This window comes from Cyprinodon tularosa, unplaced genomic scaffold, assembly GCF_016077235.1.
Source record: "Cyprinodon tularosa strain WSP-4 unplaced genomic scaffold, ASM1607723v1 ctg463, whole genome shotgun sequence".
Classification (NCBI taxonomy): Eukaryota; Metazoa; Chordata; class Actinopteri; order Cyprinodontiformes; family Cyprinodontidae; genus Cyprinodon; species Cyprinodon tularosa.
The window spans coordinates 653,222-670,473 of NW_024039189.1; the positions used below are offsets into that span (position 1 = coordinate 653,222).

General features: G+C 39.4%; 2 protein-coding genes across 5 annotated transcripts; one reads left to right on the forward strand and one right to left on the reverse strand.

Annotated features, from left to right (window-relative positions):
- Positions 1 to 354: 354 nt before the first annotated feature.
- Positions 355 to 7,565, forward strand: ccdc173 (coiled-coil domain containing 173). Of its 3 annotated transcripts, XM_038301195.1 has the most exons (9): positions 355 to 496; positions 2,594 to 2,790; positions 4,629 to 4,802; positions 4,887 to 5,086; positions 5,372 to 5,528; positions 5,615 to 5,754; positions 6,125 to 6,317; positions 6,393 to 6,557; positions 6,656 to 7,565. In XM_038301195.1, the coding sequence occupies exons 1-9, from the start codon at positions 466 to 468 to the stop codon at positions 6,977 to 6,979; spliced, it is 1,581 nt and encodes a 526-aa protein (XP_038157123.1). In that variant the 5' UTR covers positions 355 to 465; the 3' UTR covers positions 6,980 to 7,565. The 3 variants fall into 3 exon arrangements, with proteins under 3 accessions (XP_038157123.1, XP_038157124.1, XP_038157125.1); XM_038301196.1 differs by lacking the exon at positions 4,629 to 4,802; XM_038301197.1 differs by lacking the exon at positions 2,594 to 2,790 and having other exon boundaries at positions 370 to 496.
- Positions 7,566 to 10,771: 3,206 nt separating this feature from the next.
- Positions 10,772 to 17,036, reverse strand: ppig (peptidylprolyl isomerase G (cyclophilin G)). Of its 2 annotated transcripts, none has more exons than XM_038301235.1 (13): positions 16,908 to 17,036; positions 16,276 to 16,348; positions 15,791 to 15,865; positions 15,582 to 15,689; positions 14,444 to 14,488; positions 14,281 to 14,368; positions 14,152 to 14,181; positions 13,937 to 14,076; positions 13,673 to 13,844; positions 13,410 to 13,595; positions 13,228 to 13,321; positions 12,908 to 13,047; positions 10,772 to 11,837 (listed from the first exon to the last, which is right to left on the reverse strand). In XM_038301235.1, the coding sequence occupies exons 2-13, from the start codon at positions 16,331 to 16,333 to the stop codon at positions 10,904 to 10,906; spliced, it is 2,070 nt and encodes a 689-aa protein (XP_038157163.1). In that variant the 5' UTR covers positions 16,334 to 16,348; positions 16,908 to 17,036; the 3' UTR covers positions 10,772 to 10,903. The 2 variants fall into 2 exon arrangements, with proteins under 2 accessions (XP_038157163.1, XP_038157164.1); XM_038301236.1 differs by having other exon boundaries at positions 16,881 to 17,030.
- Between the last annotated feature and the right edge of the window lie 216 nt (positions 17,037 to 17,252).

Genomic DNA, 17,252 nt, shown 5'->3' on the forward strand with positions numbered 1-17,252 from the left:
TGAAATAAATCTGGGAGTACATTAATAAATCTTGAAATAAATGTATATATACTAACATAAAATTGTATTTTAAAATTTTTAAATATAGTTTAAATACAGTAAATATAATATACATGTAATAGAATATTTATTACTAATCTATCAATAGCAGCACTCATTTATTTATCCATGTGATTAATTTTGAATAAAATGGCTTTCCATAAGGAGCCTCATATTTTGGATGCAATGTTTCCAAATTTTTTTCTGAAGAAAATAGTATTTATCACCTGTAAGGTCTGATTTCTTTTCAAATGATCAAAGGCAGTTCTCCAGCAGGATTGTGATTGGTTCCGCCGTTGCCTGGATACCATTAAACAAAAGCAGCCGTATTTCTCCTTGAACATTAAAAATGCAGGCTGTTTGTAGCTCAACTGCCGCAAATCCATTTATAATTTAACAAACTTCAACCGAGCAAAGCAAATAAAAATGGCTTCGGTGACTCAAAGCGACGAGAGCGGTGAGTGTTACAGACACTATTGTTTAAAAGTATTTCTTACTTGCAGTTCTGGTCCTCAACAAGGAAAACATGGGGAATCCTCTACTTTTAACTACATCATTGTTTTTATTCTTTAGGAAAATCAGTTAACATTCTTATGACTTTTGTTTAGGCTATTTTAAAAAAAAGCTTTATTTATGAATTTTCTGATTTGTTTACTAAATTAAGTGCATTTGTTCTCTACATTGCCATAAATTAAAAAAATAAACTTATATTCATAGTTTTTTTTTTTCTTTCAAAATACTGGTTAAAACTGTGAATTGCATACTGTTTTTTAACAGTGATGTAGGAGTTTGGCCTGCAAAGGCTCTCTGTCAGTGAGCCCCAGAGCAGCTGTGGCTACAATGTAGCTTGCCACCATCAGTGTGTGAGGGACTGAATGTAGTGTAAAGTGCTTAGATCAAGCCCTCTGACTTGAATAGGCGTTTTATAAATACAGGCAATTTACCATTTAATTAATTAGCAAGGAGAATCTAAGTGTATAATGTAATCCCATTGTAAATACAGCTAGTCATGTTTTTTTTTATTTTTTGTTGCTTTTTTTAAGTATACTGACAGCCTGATGCAGAACTTTGATACCCACCTCCTCTAAACAGTATTTTTATTGGTCACACAACTCAAAGCTAAGTCAGGTTAACAGTTTGAATATAATCTCAATACTCCAGCTTTGCCCCTTTAGGATGATGGACTTACTATTTTGCACCTACAGTCTCAAAGACTGAGTAATATTTAGATTATTCATCTTAAAAATTTCTTGCAATAGTTGATTTATTTTTTTCTTACAAGTTTTATGATGTTACATATAAATCACAAACTCTAATTCATATCACAGACTCTGCATCACAATGACAACATCAGACCAAAACACTGCTCTGAACTTCCATATCAATGCATTGTTTTTTTTTGCAAAATGTTTTTTCTCCCACACAGTTTACATTTGATCACTGCTGCACTTTAAGAAAAGAAAATGTCATGAAAGCTGTGCAAAATGAAATTAATTTTTTTATACACTCTGAGTATACAAAATTACAATAAAAGTTGTCTAAGTCTATATATGCGTTATGCTGTTGGCATGTATGAATTAGGGGTGCACCAAGTGCAAGTTTTTGGTCGATCACAATTCCCGATTTCTGATTTTGATCATTACTGATATTACAGATTTGTTTTTTTTTGTTTTTTTTATAGCCGAAACTTTCAGTCAATAATCACGGATTCAGCCAAAAAAGAAATCAATGATCCTTTAATACTGATGAGTGTCAGCATATTGAGCTGTAGAGACTGGCAAAAACAATCAACAAAAACAGAGGCTAGCCAAAAACAAGTGGACCAAAAAATATCTTAGATGCTAGGCAAGGTAGCAAGTGTCAACTGGCAAAGAAAGCTGCAGAGGGAGAGGTTTAAATAGGCAAGGCAAATGACAACAAGACACAGGTAGGTAGTGTCAAGGAGGCTGATTAAAGGGGAATCCCAGGAAGTGAAGTATTCTGAAACGAGAACAGAAATGAGTGAACCAAAATAAAACAGGAAGTTCCAAAAACAACTGAGCCAGACACAAAATGACAGAAGGAAAAGAAAGAAACTAATCAGCAAAGCTGTGTGTGACACTTATAGTAGATTATGGGTGACTTTAAGGGCCAAAAAACAAAACAAAGATCACATGACAAAATAAATATCTGCAAAAACGTTCTCATATAAGTAAAGGTGTCTTATAACAAGTATAATTACCCTTCATTTAAGTTGGTAAATAAGATGATCTGCCAATGGAATTACTAGTTTCAATCATATAATAAGATAATTAGATATTTTGCACTTGATATAAGATAATGAAATTGTTTTTTTTCTTATTTTAAATGTAAATTATATTATTCCATAGGCAACATATCTCACTTACCTGCTTAATTCAAGAGAAAATGCACTTCTTTTAAGAAAAATGCACTTACATATATTGCATTTTTTGCAGTGTATCAAATAATAGAAACCCCAGTTATCCCACTGTTTACAATTTTAGTAAGTAAAACAAGAAAAAAATTTAAATCATTTATGCTCTATTTTCAATAGGAACTAAAGATGAAATAAGCCAGCCTCCAGATCTTCCAAAAGTTGGCATCTTAGGGCAAACTGACTGGCTCAGGATTCAGGATGAAATCAATGGGATCGATAAAGACAAGGAGCGACTTAAAGAGGCAGCTAAACACAGAGAGGCTCTGCAGCTGCAGTCCAAGGAATTTGTGAAAATGTGGCCCGATACCATTGCTGTAAGTTTAACTCTTTACTCAAGTAGTATTTCTCGTACTCGTACTCGTCGTCTCCCGCTTTATCCGGAACCGGGTCGCGGGGGCAGCAGACTAAGCAGAGACTCCCAGACTTCCCTCTCCGCAGACACCTCCTCCAGCTCTGCTGGGGGAAGCCCTAGGCGCTCCCAGGCCAGCCGAGAGACATAGTCTTTCCAGCGTGTCCTGGGTCGTCCCCTGGGCCTCCTCCCAATGGGACGTGCCTGGAACACCTCCCGAGGGAGGCGTCCAGGGGGCGTCCGAAGAAGATGTCCGAGCCACCTCAACTGACTCCTCTCGATGTGGAGGAGAACCGGCTCTACACTGAGCCTCTCCCGAATGACCGAGCTCTTCACCCTATCTCTAAGGGAGAGCCCAGCCACCCTGCGGAGGAAGCTCATTTCAGCCGCTTGTATCCGGGATCTCGTTCTTTCGGTCATGATCCAGATTTCATGACCATAGGTAAGGGTAGGAACGTAGACCGAACGGTAAATTGAGAGCTTTGCCATTTCGCTCAGCTCTCTCTTCACCACGACAGACCGGTGCAGCGTCCGCATTATTGCAGCAGCTGCACCGATCAGTCTATCGACCTCCCGCTCCATTCTTCCCTCACTCGTGAACAGGACCCCAAGATACTTGAACTCCTCCACTTGAGGCAGGGACTCTCCTCCAACCTGAAGGGGACAAGCCACCTTTTCCCGGTCAAGAAGCATGGCCTCGGACTTGGAGGAGCTGATTCTCATACCGGCCGCTTCACACTCGGCTGCGAACCGCCCCAGCGCACGCTGTAGGTCTTGGCAGGAGGGAGCCAGCAGCACTACGTCATCCGCAAAAAGCAGGGACGAGATCCGCTGGTCCCCGAACCAGACCCCCTCCGGTCCTTGGCTGCGCCTAGAAATCCTGTCCATAAAAGTTATGAACAGGACCGATGACAGAGGGCAGCCATGTCAGAGTCCAACATCCACTGTGAACAGGTCCGACTTACTGCCGACAATGCGAACCAGACTCCTGCTCCGCTTGTACAGAGAACGGATGGCCCCTAATAAAGGGCCCCCGACTCCATACTCCTGGAGCACCCCCCACAGGGCAGGACGGGGGACACGGTCAAATGCCTTCTCCAAGTCCACAAAACACATGTGGACTGGTTGGGCAAACTCCCATGAACCCTCAAGCACCCTGCAGAGGGTGTAGAGCTGGTCCACTGTTCCACGGCCAGGACGAAAACCACACTGCTCCTCCTGCAGCCGAGGTTCGACAATCAGCCGGACTCTCCTCTCCAGCACCCTGGCATAGGCCTTTCCGGGGAGGCTGAGAAGTGTGATTCCCCGATAGTTGGAACACACCCTCCGGTCCCCCTTCTTATGGAGGGGAACCACCACCCCAGTCTGCCAATCCAGGGAGACTGTTCCCGACCTCCACGCGATGCTGAATAGACGTGTCAACCATGACAGCCCAACAACATCCAGAGCTTTAAGATACTCAGGACGGATCTCGTCCACCCCCGAAGCCTTGCCACCGTGGAGTTTTTTGACCACCTCGGTGACTTCAGCCTGGGTGATGAACGAATCCAGCCCCAAGCACCCTGTCTCTTCTTCCCCCATGGAAGGCGTGTCTGTCGGGTTGAGGAGATCCTCAAAGTATTCCTTCCACCGCCCGACAATATCCTCCTTCAAGGTCAGCAGCTCCCCACTCCCACTGAAAACAGTGTTAGCGAAGCACTGCTTTCCCCTCCGGAGGCGCCGGACGGTTTGCCAGAATCGCTTTGAGCAGTATTTCTAATGGAAAAAAACCTAATTAAATGTATGTCTACATTTTTTTTTCAGAGTCAAAGACAAAACATGTTGGTGGCAAAGAAAGTCCGAGAGCTAATGGAGGAAGAAAAAATGAAACTGATTGAAGCAGAAGAAGCCCAATATAAGAAAGAGAAGCAAAAAGAGGCATTAAAAAAAGCCAAAACTCAGCTGTATTACCAAAATGACCGAGTGAAAGCATTACATGTCTGTATTAGCATTACAACTGGGCACTGTTTAGATATACCATACAATCAGATCTGTTATAATTCATTGCTATTACTTCCTCAGCGCGCGCTTCTGCACACCGAGGTGCTTAAAGAAAGGGAGGCTCAAACAGAGCTGAAAAAAAGGAGGAAAATGGCCGATAGAGACATGGAGAAGAAGTTCCTGGAAATAACAAGTAGAGAGACTGAAACCTCGAGGAAGGAGCAGGAAAGGCAGTTACAAAAGATTAAGAGACAGGCAGTCGCAGAAGACCAGAAAAACCAGTAAGAACTACTCCATCCCTGCAGCTGTACCATTTCATGCATGTTTAATGCAAACTAACACTTACTCTATACAGTTATTCTCTCCTGCAAAAGTATTCCCATGCTTTGGAGTTTTTTACATGTTGTCAGATTAGTTTGCAAAGGGAAATATGTTAATAGTGTCCCTACCTACATCTCCACCTACATTTTATTGTGATATCCCTAAATGAAATAGAGTGCAAAAATTAAATAAGGTGGTTTATTTAAAATAAAAATATATATATATTTGTTACTCTTTCTTTTTAGGATAAAAGCAAACGAGGTAGCCCGAGAGCTACAGAAACTGGAAATCGTGGAGGAAGCAAAGGAAATTCAGCTCCTTCAAGAGCGTTATCAGCAGGAACAAAAGATGGAGTCCGAGCGACGAGCAAACCAGAGGAGGGACCTCTTCCACGCTCACCTGGTCAATCATATGCAGAGATTGATCATTTGATGCTGCCAGATTTGCCCCAAATTTCCTACTAATTCGTGCATGTTGTGTTCCCTCAGGATCAACTAAACAAAAAGGCCCTGAAAAAAGAGCAAGAGGAAAAAATTCAGAAAGCTGAAGAGGAACGGAGGAGGATGTTTAACTCAGTCAAAGAACAAAGGACAAAGCTACAGCAACAACGGGAGAAAGAGTTATTTAGGTAAGCTCCCATGAAACAATAAATAGAACTGAATCCTCATCAATGAATGAATTATTGATTTCAGTTTAGGTATTCAAATTAAATAGTATCAGTTTTTAATATTGAAAAAAGACCAATAAGAAGTCATTTTTACTACATAAACCTTGCACAGTGGCCATTAGATGGCCTACACAATTTTAAAGACTGCAAATATTATAACAGTATGAAGATAGTTATGGATTTATGGCACACGAAGGGTTACCACAGGTGGCTGTTGGTAAGCATATGGATAGAAAGTTGAGGAAAAGGATGTTAGGAAAATACTCAAGCAGTATATTTTTATTTTTAATGCAATGTTGCTCATCTGAGCCTTTTGTCCTTCTTTCACCAGGGAAGCTCAGAAACAGAGAGAGAGGATTTTGAACAATCTGACAACCATGCAGCAAGAGCAGACCGCCATCGAGGAGCAGAGGTTAGCTGAAGCTGTGGCTGTGATGAGCATGAAACAGAGACAACAGCAACAGGAGAAAGAGAGGAAGAAATCAGAGATGTTGAAGACAGTAGCCGAACAAATGGAGATTGTGGTAACGAGTGTGTTTGCAGGATAGTTTTTATAAAATGTGATGGTTGCATAAACTAAATACAAGCTGTTTCACCAGAGAAAGAAAAAGGAGCTCTTGGAAAAAAGCGCAGAGCAAGAAAGGCGAGACGCTCTCCAAGCAAAGAAGGAAGCTGACTTAATATACACCAAAACACTACAACTAAAGGTTGAGAAGATGAGAGAAGAACAAAGAAAACTGAAGGAATTCTATGTTGCACAAATGGTACCAGCCTCAAAGCTCCACCTTATTCTTATTTACCTTGTTATTTACAATATCTGACATACAGTAATGATGTAAAACTTGTTCGCTCCTGAATGCAGGCAGAAAAAAGCACCAGACTTCAGCAGAAGAAAGACGAGGAGCTTTACATTGAAACAAAAAATGCAAAACAAAGAGCTGAAGAGGAAGCCGAGTTTGAGAAGTACACAGAACAGGTCATCCAGACCGCAGCAGATGCTAAAAGAAATCTGATTCCACTTTATAGAGCTGTAAGAAAAGGAGGAAGTCCAAGCTACATCGTCCAGGACAGCAGTGGGGCGCAGATGCCCAGATATACCTCTGCAACCACACAGAGCATCAGAAGGCTTCACGAGGCTGGAAACATCTACGAGTCCAAGAAGAGACTTGGTTTCACATGGTGTTAGTTTAATACCTGCTGTAGTTTACTCTCATGAACGTGTTCCTATTTTGTCATGTCACACCCATGAATTAAATGACTGTCATCGGGGATAGCTTAGGAAAAATATTCTCCCCTATGGCTCCACTCTGTGTTTGTTTTTTTAAATCTTAAACTATCTTATATCTGTGCAAAATAGTTAAAGTTTGTGAAGTGAAATGAGGAAAAACAGAAATATTAAAAAGGAATATGCATGTTGTATCAATCTGCTTTTACTATGAAAGTCCTGGTGCAGCTAGTTACCTTTAAGCCATAATATATATCTCAGTATAAACACACTTTTCTGAAAGGCCCCAGAGGCTGCAGCACCACTAGCAGGCATCTCATGAATACAAATAAGCTGTTTATTGAAGTCAGGGAGAGAGTTTTTGAGAAGTACAAGTCAGGATTGAATTATAAAAAATAAAAAAAAGAATCCAAAGCTGCATGGAGGATTGAAGCTCCACTCCAGTACTGGAACATCTGTCCTGTTGGAACACAAGGAGCTGTATACACCATAGAGCTGTGCTTTATGTAAGGTTCGCTAGAAGAAATAAATAAAACAAACAACAAACCCTTGAAGGTGTGCTTTATGTTTGCTAGAAGGATATTAGATGCTCTGGTCAGATGAAACTAAAACGAAACTCTTCAGCCAGCAAGAAACTGCTATAGCTGATGCAAATCCCATAGCCCATCACCAAATTAATGCCATATATGGTGAAACATGGTGGTGAGAGTGTCATGCTGTGGTGATGCTTTTTAGAAACTGATATAGATTATGCTTAATACAACAATATTCTTAAGCAAAACCAGTATCAGACTCCCTGGAGGTTCACCATCCTGCACCACAGGGACAAGAAGCGCCACTAGTGGCTTAAAGGAATAGTACACCCAAAACATGATTAGCCTTCATTTTCTACTCACCTCCATGCTGAACAACACTCTGGAGTACTTTTTTGATATCTCAAATGCATCTGGAGATCTGGGAGGCTTCTTGCTGTCTGCTGACATTCAAATAATGGAGGTCCATGGCGCCCGAGACAGAAAGGTCCATAAAAGTCCACAAAAACGTGTCAATATTCCTCCATACTGCTCGTCCAATGTAATCCAAGTGTCCTGAGTGGGTAGCATCCAGAATTTACTCGAAACGAAGTAATTTAGAATGTTTTTAGAGCATAAACAGTAGTGTATAGGATTTCCTAATAGCGCCCCCATGCACGCTCACGATTCTACGGAAGCCGGCAGACCAAACCGGAAGGAAGTGCGCATTCAGCGTCTGGTCTGCCGATAATGCAAGCGTAGAAGAAGAAATGTGCTGTTTACCTGTGCAAAGAAAGAAACAACGAAAGAAAAATGTCTGAGGACTTCAGTGTTGAGGAAGAGCATGAGTTCTTTGCCGAGCTGAATGCGCTGGTTTGGTCTGCCGGCTTCCGTAGAATCGTGAGCGCGCATGGGGGCGCTATTAGGAAATCCTATACACTACTGTTTAGGCTCTAAAACGTTCTAAATGACTTCGTTTCGAGTAAATTCTGGATGCTACCCACTCAGGACACTTGGATTACATTGGACGAGCAGTATGGAGGAATATTGACAAGTTTTTGTGGACTTTTGTGGACCTTTCTGTCTCGGGCGCCATAGACCTCCATTATTTGAATGTCAGCAGACAGCAAGAAGTCTCCCAGATCTCCAGATGCATTTGAGATATCAAAAAAGTACTCCAGAGTGTTGTTCAGCATGGAGGTGAGTAGAAAATGAAGGCTAATCATGTTTTGGGTGTACTATTCCTTTAAGGGTAAATATTGAAATTTGTTGGAATCAAAGTACAAAACTCAGTCCAGTCAAGAATCTGGGGTGAGACCTGGTAGGAGTATCGAAATGCTGTTAGCTGCCTTAATGGCAATAAAAAATATCTATACAAAATGACTGGCTTTGTGGTGCGGATGGTCAGGTTTGATAAACATCAATGCAGGATTAAGTTTGCTGTTATTTACTCAGACAGAAAAAAAATATCTTTAAAGGTGAAGGAATGTTCTGTGAATAGAATAGTGTGAAGACATATAAAACAAAAAAATACTGGAGAGGAAAGTAAAGTTTTTACATTTTTCTTTTACAGTACAATCAGCAGTTTAAAACAGCATAATTATTCACCCCTGTTAAAAACAGTCTTTCTTTTACATCTAGAGACAAACTGAACATTTTTCTCTTAGACTTGGATTTAGGTCCTGACCTTCACTGAGAACTTGTACAGCAATGAATATACTTTGAATTAAACCCTAAATGTTTTCTATCAATTCATCTTTAACACACCATACAGAAAACCAGTTAAATGTACTATTTTCCTGAAATGAGATCAAATATTAAATATTTCAAGAAATACTTTTTACTTATGCAAGACACAATTGTTCAAAACAATATACATTTCTAGGGTTTGTATTCCTTCTAAAGTCTCATTTGAACAGATCTTACAAATTGACATTTTGCAGCTAAAGCTACATATAAAGCGCGACAGAGCCGAGGAGGAAGAATATAACTGATTGCTGGTAATCATTCACCAGATATTTTAATTTAGCTTAAACTGGTTAAATAAAGTAGAGTATCTGCAGAACAAACAAGCTGGATGTGTTTTGTAAAGCAGTTTTTATTTTTCCATGTGATGACAGAAAATATGATTTGCAAGAGACAATATATGAAAGAAGAGAGTTTGTCTGGTTATCAATTATCCATCAGATCAGAGAGCCCACTGCTGGTATTCCTGAATCTTGTTCGTAATGTAGTTTCTTTTTTTTTTTATCAAAGTTCTGGACTCATTTTAGATTAATCAAAAAACTGAAATGGGGATTTTTCCCCACTAAAGTCTAAAAACAACTTCCTGGATTTAAGCATGTAGAAGAAATTTGTAATTCCAAATTTTGTCCTCTGAACTCATTTTATCAAACAGTTTATCAATCCATGTTCCTTTTTTCCAGACCATTTGAAAGCCAACATCTGAAGAATATCTGCGGTAATTTGTGACTTTCACACGTTGTTTAAATATTGTTAACGTTTATCGCAGTTGTAAATGATACTGAGAAAAACCCATAGGAACCAAGCAATGTATAAAAAGTGTTCAGTAAGTTAACATGTCCATAGAAAAGTAAAGAATATTGAGCATTCCCCCTATGTATATACGGTAAGTAACCACCCAGACACCGGGCTGAGATCTTCCAGTTTAACTAATTTATTGTATTTATGTTTTGATTTTGGCCTCAACATTTACAACAATAAAAAAAAAACCCAGAACAAAGAAATAGCGTTACACTTTAATCAACACTCCCATGTTTTGCTGCAAAGCAAATTGAGTTTATAGAAAAATGCTTGTGACCAGCAGTATTTTTACCTATAAACAGAGTTGACAGAATAAGTTTCAAGTTTAGTCAAGTAGAAAAAAAAATATTCAAAATAAAAGTTTCATTTTCCAAATAAATCAAATAGAAACAAGCATGCAAGACTAAATTAATCTTCAGACTTTTGGTAAAAAATGGACACGTTACATTTTTTTTTTCTTTATTTGAACTAAAACTGAGAACAGGGGTTGTGAAAAAAACATTAAGATCATATTGTTTAAATCAGTCCAATCTCTTAAAAAAAAAAAAAAAAATCTGAACAGTTCTGCAGATTTCTTTCCTCCTAGATCAGAAGTCTTTCAGGTCCAGCTTGCATTTTCAGGAGGCAACAGATATTGAGTTACAAGGCCTGAAGATTTTTAAGTGTTGGATTCTCCCTCCAGTCAGTTATTTATATATTTTTTTATGTTCTTCTGCTTCACTTTCTATCAACCAGGCTTTGTAACCAGTTTGGAAAGGTCTATGCTTATGTGAGATTTGGAAGAAGCTGGGATGAATGAAGCTGATCTGCAGATTTGGATTAAAAGAAATCAGTCGCTGTCAGAGGTGGAGCTAGAGCTCGAATGATTTTTCTTGCGATCTTTTCTATCTTTTGTACTATCTGGTCTGGCTGGGCTTCTCCTGTCTCTGGATCTATTCCTCCTTGAGGAATCTGGACTTTTTCTGCTCTTCTTTTTATCTGCTCTGTCACTGTCGGAGCTGCTGCTGCTTCGTCTTCTCCTCCTGCTGGTGGAATCTCTGCTTCGGTCCTTTCTCTGAGAAGACCGATCTTTGCTGCGATCCCTCCGACGGCTTCTGCTTCTAGAGCGTCTGCCTCTATGAGAGTCTCTGGCCTTACTCCTGTCTGGACTTCTTGACCGCCTATCTTTTTCCCTGGATGTTCCTCTTGTCCGTTTCTCCCTTTCCTTACTTCGGCTTCTTTTTCTGGCCCTGTCCTTGTCTGATTTTTCCTCTTTTTCTTTGGATGCTGCTCTCCCACCTTTGTCCCTGTTTCTGCTGCTTGATCTTCGCTCATCTTTTCTAGATGATCTTTCCTTGCTTGAGGATTTTGTCCTTGTTCTCTCTTCTTCCTTCCCTTTCCCCTCCTTGTTGTTTGTATCAGATTCTCTATCTTTACTTCTATCTTTACTCTGTTCCACTCCTGCCTCCGTTTCTTTGTTTCCTTCTTTGCTTCTTGAACGCCCTCTCCTGTGGCTACTTTTATGCTTGTCGGCCTTGTCTCTGCTTTGGGACCTTTTCTTTTCTCTGCTCCCACTGCGGCTGCGAGACTTTGCTTTTTTCTTTGATTTGTGCTTGCTGTGCTGCTCATCCTTTTCTGCAGTACCGCCCTCTTTGCTTTTAGACCTGTGTGATCGAGTCTTCTTTTCCTTCTTTCCCTCAGCTGTGTCTTCGTCTTTTGCCTTGGACGTTCTCTCTCGTTTTGGAGCGTTAGTTTCTTCATCCACAGCACTGTTAAAGTCACCTCTGCAAAAAATGTGTTAAATAAAGACCAGGTGAGGACAAATACAGGTAACAGTTGTGTATACTAAAAGTAGAAATAATAAAAGTAGCAAAATACATTATTCAGTTTATTGCTGAATAGTCTAAAAAAATAAATGATCCTAGCACTAGAATAATTTCCATAAATAATTTAACTTTGGGAGGGAAAATACAATATCTAATAAATCCAAAATATTTTAGCAAAAAGAGAAAAAAAAATCATAATTTTCCTGATTATATAAAGTGTGCAAGATTTACCCCTTTCTAGTGGTGAACTAAATTATTCACAAACACTAGACTGGTGCCTCTCCAAGTGTGTGAGACCTACTACGGAAGCCCCCGAAAGACATTCTATTTCTAAATGTCACTTAAATGTGTGTGAAGTGTTTCTGGTATTTCTTACTATTTTCCACTTGTTATGTGGTGCACCGTTTACTTTGATTTTATAGAATCCTGTTCCAGAAGCAGCATGAAGTATAAACTGTTTGGAGATTTAAACAATACCCAAGAGCAACTATAACTAATACTAAGAGTTTTCTTATTGGTAAACACAGATACAAATCATTATGCGTAAAACCTGGAACATTTTCCCTAAGAAATAAAAGAATTCTCCAAGTCTTCAGCGGGGTAACGATACGTATCTCTGGTGCTTTATGTTCAAAGTCAAAAATATCTGAAGATTCTCAGTCATCCAGGTCATGGTCAAGCTTGAAAACTACAGTTTAGGCAACAGGACATAAAGTTTTCTAGAAGACTGTTCGCCTCTCATCCAAGAGGCTTTCTCATTAACACCCCCCAGATGACCTCCATGGCCAATCCAGTAGGAGGGATCATGGCCACCTTTTGTTTTACCCCAATTCTTTGTTTTACCTACAGTATATTAATCTCAAAGCTCCCCCCCATCGGTTAGAAATGAGGAAGCCTCTTGTCTGAGAGGCGAAAACGTCTTCTAGAAAACGTCATGTCCAGTTGCCTAAACTAAACATTTCATGCCATTTCAGTCAAAGTTATGGTTACATTGCAAAAGTCGCCCACTGTTTCTGAGCGGTCCTTACTTGTCTCCCTTAATCCATCGCTCTCTGGTGACCGCCCTCATCCTCTGACGCTGCATCTCTTGTCGCCAGTGTGGAGGAGTTTCGCTTCGGCGAAATCGATCTCTAGACCTTGAGCGAGAACGTGATGGAGTTCGGTACCTCTGTTGAAAGACATAAAAGTCAATGTAAAAAAAATAAATAAATATAAAAAAACAAGCAAATTGAATTCAATTGAAATACTAATTGTACAAAGGCGCAAATAAATGTCAATCATGTATTTAAAATGTGAGTGATGATTAGACAGAGAAAATAAATTATTCAGACTGATTCAGCTGACTCACCCTTGGTCCTCTCCCTTTTATCTTCCTGCCTGATCGGGTGGTAACCATAAACCGCCTCTGATAATCGGACTGAGAATTATACATCGAGCCAGTGCTGTAATGTAAGGAGAAACAGGACATTTAAACACTGCGTCATTTCTTCAGGTTTCCATTCCTTGTGACGATAAAAAAAAAACACCAACTTCTGTCTCGATCTGTCGTCCCTGTTTCTCTGGTCTTTTTCATCGTCCTTGTTGGACTTCTCGGATGGTGGAGGACTTCTCCTCATGAGGAAGCGGTTCTCTGGGATGGGAGGGATTTCTTCAGGACGTACAGTGGAAGTAATTTCATCTTCTTGTTCTTTCTCCTCAGCACTTTCCAATCCAGACCTATAAAAACATTTTTTTTATATCTATTTTTTCTTTTTATAAAACAAAGTCAAAGGTTGTGTAAATGAGTTTTGTACTTTTTCTTCTCCTTCTTTTGCTTCTTTTTTAGTTTTTTCTCCTTCTTCCGTTTCTTAGATTCTTTTTCAGATTCCTCTGAGCTGGAAGAAGAATCTGAGGAGTTTTCCGAATCAGATGAGCTGCCGCTGGAACTGGACGAGGCCTTCTCTTTCTTTTTGTTGGCTTTCTTTCCTACAAAGCATTGGCAAAAAATATATATATCAACAGCAGTTTAAAGAAATTTGAAGCTTTTAAAGCCTGAGGTCCCCCCCTTACCCTCCAACCTTTTGATTTCGGAATGAGCTCTCCACAGTTTAAAATCTTAACTTCAGCATACGGCCGGCTGTTAGGATCTATTTTCTGGTTCTCCATCGTTTGAACGACTTCTTGTCCAGAAATTACATGACCGAAAACCACATGAACACTAAAAACCAGATTTAACTGAAATTAGCATTATGTGGAGAATGCAATTTGTGTTGAAAAATAAAATGAGTCTTACCCATCCAAATGAGGGGCAGGTTTTGTTGTTCTAGAATTACAAAGATAGAAAATGGCAATAAAGTGTATTTTTTTCTCTCCAAAACTTTTAAAAGATAAATCGGACATAACAAAGAAACATGGCACTTACATGAAGAACTGTGATCCATTTGTATCTTTGCCCCTGTTAGCCATAGACAGCAAATACTCCTTGTTGTGTTTAACAGCAAAGCTTTCATCTGGAAGGAAAAGGAAATGATTGTGCTGAAAGCTTGAAGCCAACACTCGTTTAAAAAAAATATCTGACACCTTACCTTCAAAAAAGCCCCCGTAGATTGATTCACCTCCTCTTCCATTTCCTGTGGGCAAATACGGCAATGCCGACAAAAATAAACCAAGAGTCCAATCAGACTACAGTAGATTATAATTAATAATAATTAAAAAAAAAAATCTTAAATCAGCTCTCAGGTAAAAGTGAATTGTGACGAGACATTATGGGAAGAGCTTCCTATTTAAACTCAATTCCCTAATTACACACAATTTTTTTTTTTTTTTTTTAGATAGTCCATGTGTACATTATATATGACAATGCTCAGGGGGTTACCCCTAAAATAAAATGCCTGTCATTACAGCGAAACTTCAACATTATTTGTCTGTAATATATGAAATAAAATCATAAACTCTGGGCCTCAAGCAAGAACAGTTCAGCATTTTTCTCCTATTACTTTTCTCTCAGGTACGACCAAGTTCTCCAGACTTGACATAAGAGTTTTGCACAGTCAGCTGTTATCAAAACTAGTATTTCACTAAATTATTACACTTGTTGTTACTTAGAAACAGTTGTCCATTTTATTAGGCCATGTCAATATGTATTATGCAACTCTGCAATTATAAAATATTTTTTTAATTGTTAATGACAGAGTTATCAGTCACTACACCGGCATGTTGGTGTCCAGGGGAGTCTGGTTTGACTTGTTGTTGAAGAATGGACATGGAGAGGCTACGGCTAACTGAGGCTAGCCCCTAGACATTTCATCCCATTTTTTAAAAGACATTTCATTCCAGCGCTGAGCTTGTAACATTATCAATGACCCCTCAAACCCCCATCATGGCCTGTTCCTTCCTGCTGCCCTCTGGGAAGAGGTTTTGCAGCATTCGATGCAGGTCCAGAAGATTCCAAAACAGCTTCTTCCCCACTGCCATCAGACAGATGAATGTTGAAAAAACTCTAAATCATGCCACAGACTCTGCACCAAACTGACCATATCAACGCATTTTTTGGCCCCATGTTTTTCTGCCACGTTTGGCTTTGATGACTGCTGCACTTTAAGAAAATTGAAATGTCATGAGAGCTGTTCAAAACAATTTTTTTTTTAGGGAAACATAATTTAGTTTTTAAGCTGTATATATATTCTGCACAGAGTGCTCCATTCACAGCTGTTCGTATCTCACCTTCACTGAAGTCACCACCTTGAATCATGAAGTCTTTTACAACTCGATGGAACAAGCATCCTTTGTAGTGCAGGGGTTTCTGGGTCCCTTTTCCTATGCCTTTCTCACCTAAGTGAAATAATCATAAAAACAAATCTGCACTGTGAAGATGGTCAATTTGTCAAAAAGAATTAAAAAAGAAGCTATTTAAATGTGGAAAAGTCCTTCACCTGTGCAAAGGCATCTGAAGTTTTCACAGGTTTTGGGGCAGATGTCTGAAAATAACTCCACCACGATTCTACCAACTGTAAGAATACAATCAGTTAGTGGCTGCAACAAGAGTGGTCATATTATTAGTGCCATTTATAGAGTCAAGAATAGTTACAATAGGTTCAAATACTGAGGAAAAAATGTTTTTCACCTAATACAATACTACCCATTTGTTTTGGTTTTAAGGCACATCAACAAACATGATTTTGTTTAAAACATTTTGAGTTTAACAAACATTAAGATTGAAAATGTATACTAAGTTGTACAGCAGCAAAAGATTATAGGGAAAAAAAGTGGTCCATTTTTTTCTACCATCTTTTGCTGCTTTATCACCATAATGTCCCCCTTGTGGGACAATGAATATATTTTCTATTCCATTCTAAAATGACAATATTATTATTTCTTTACAGGATATTGATTTAAAGATTGAGAACGTTTCTCTTACCTAGAACATTACTGATCCCGATGTCCAGAAAGCACCGAGGCCGAACCTTGATCCCCATATTTCCTCCCAACACCTGCAGCAGTGTCAACAAACGACATTACAGGGGTGATCCTAAACGGAATTTCAATACATACTTTCCGCTGGCATCCTATATTATTTATATTAAACACGAGAAGGGCGGTTAATGCTTTGCAATGTGCATAACAAAAACTAAGAAGAGTATGATGTCAATGTATCAACAGAAGGATGGAGAAATAATTTCTAGATTATACTGAATCTTTCTCGTGTTCGACACTTAACGGCTGGCGGGTTAGCTTTAGCCACCACGCGCCTTAGTTATTTAGGAATGCTAGCCCATCCCCACTGATAGATGTAGTGAACTTCAGCACTCGTTTCTGTTTTAATCACCGATATGAAATATTTTGCACATGAAAATGCACTACTGATGCACTGTCTACCATGTAGGCCCCGCTCCTAGCTTTAGCCCAAATTATCTCGCTGCTGCCCCTTCGCGCACGAAGGTTTTTACAACCACATGAAGCTTCTCATGTTCGATACTTTCGTTAAACATGTACGGAGATATGGTTAACGTTAGAATACAGAACCTGGAAAAACAAGGAGTTCAGACATACAGTGAGAAGTTCTCCAAAGCGACGAAAACCGTATATTCATTCAGTTATGTTTTCTAAAGATGGCACGGAAGGAACGTCAACTGGTTTCTGGTGAGAGTGGGAGCCAGGGAAGCCTGTGAGGAAAGATGTGCCCTTTACTTTGTCTGACAGGTAAGAGAGTTAGTAAAAAGCCCTCCACAAAAAAGCATTAAGATATTCTATAGACGAGTTATGTTTTTTTTCTGATATGAAGTTTTTAGAACAACGTAATTTTGGACATGAACCATTAATACGTAACCTGAGATTAGAACAAAAACGTATGTGCCTGAAAGCATAAACACGGGATTAATTTAAATCTAGAATATG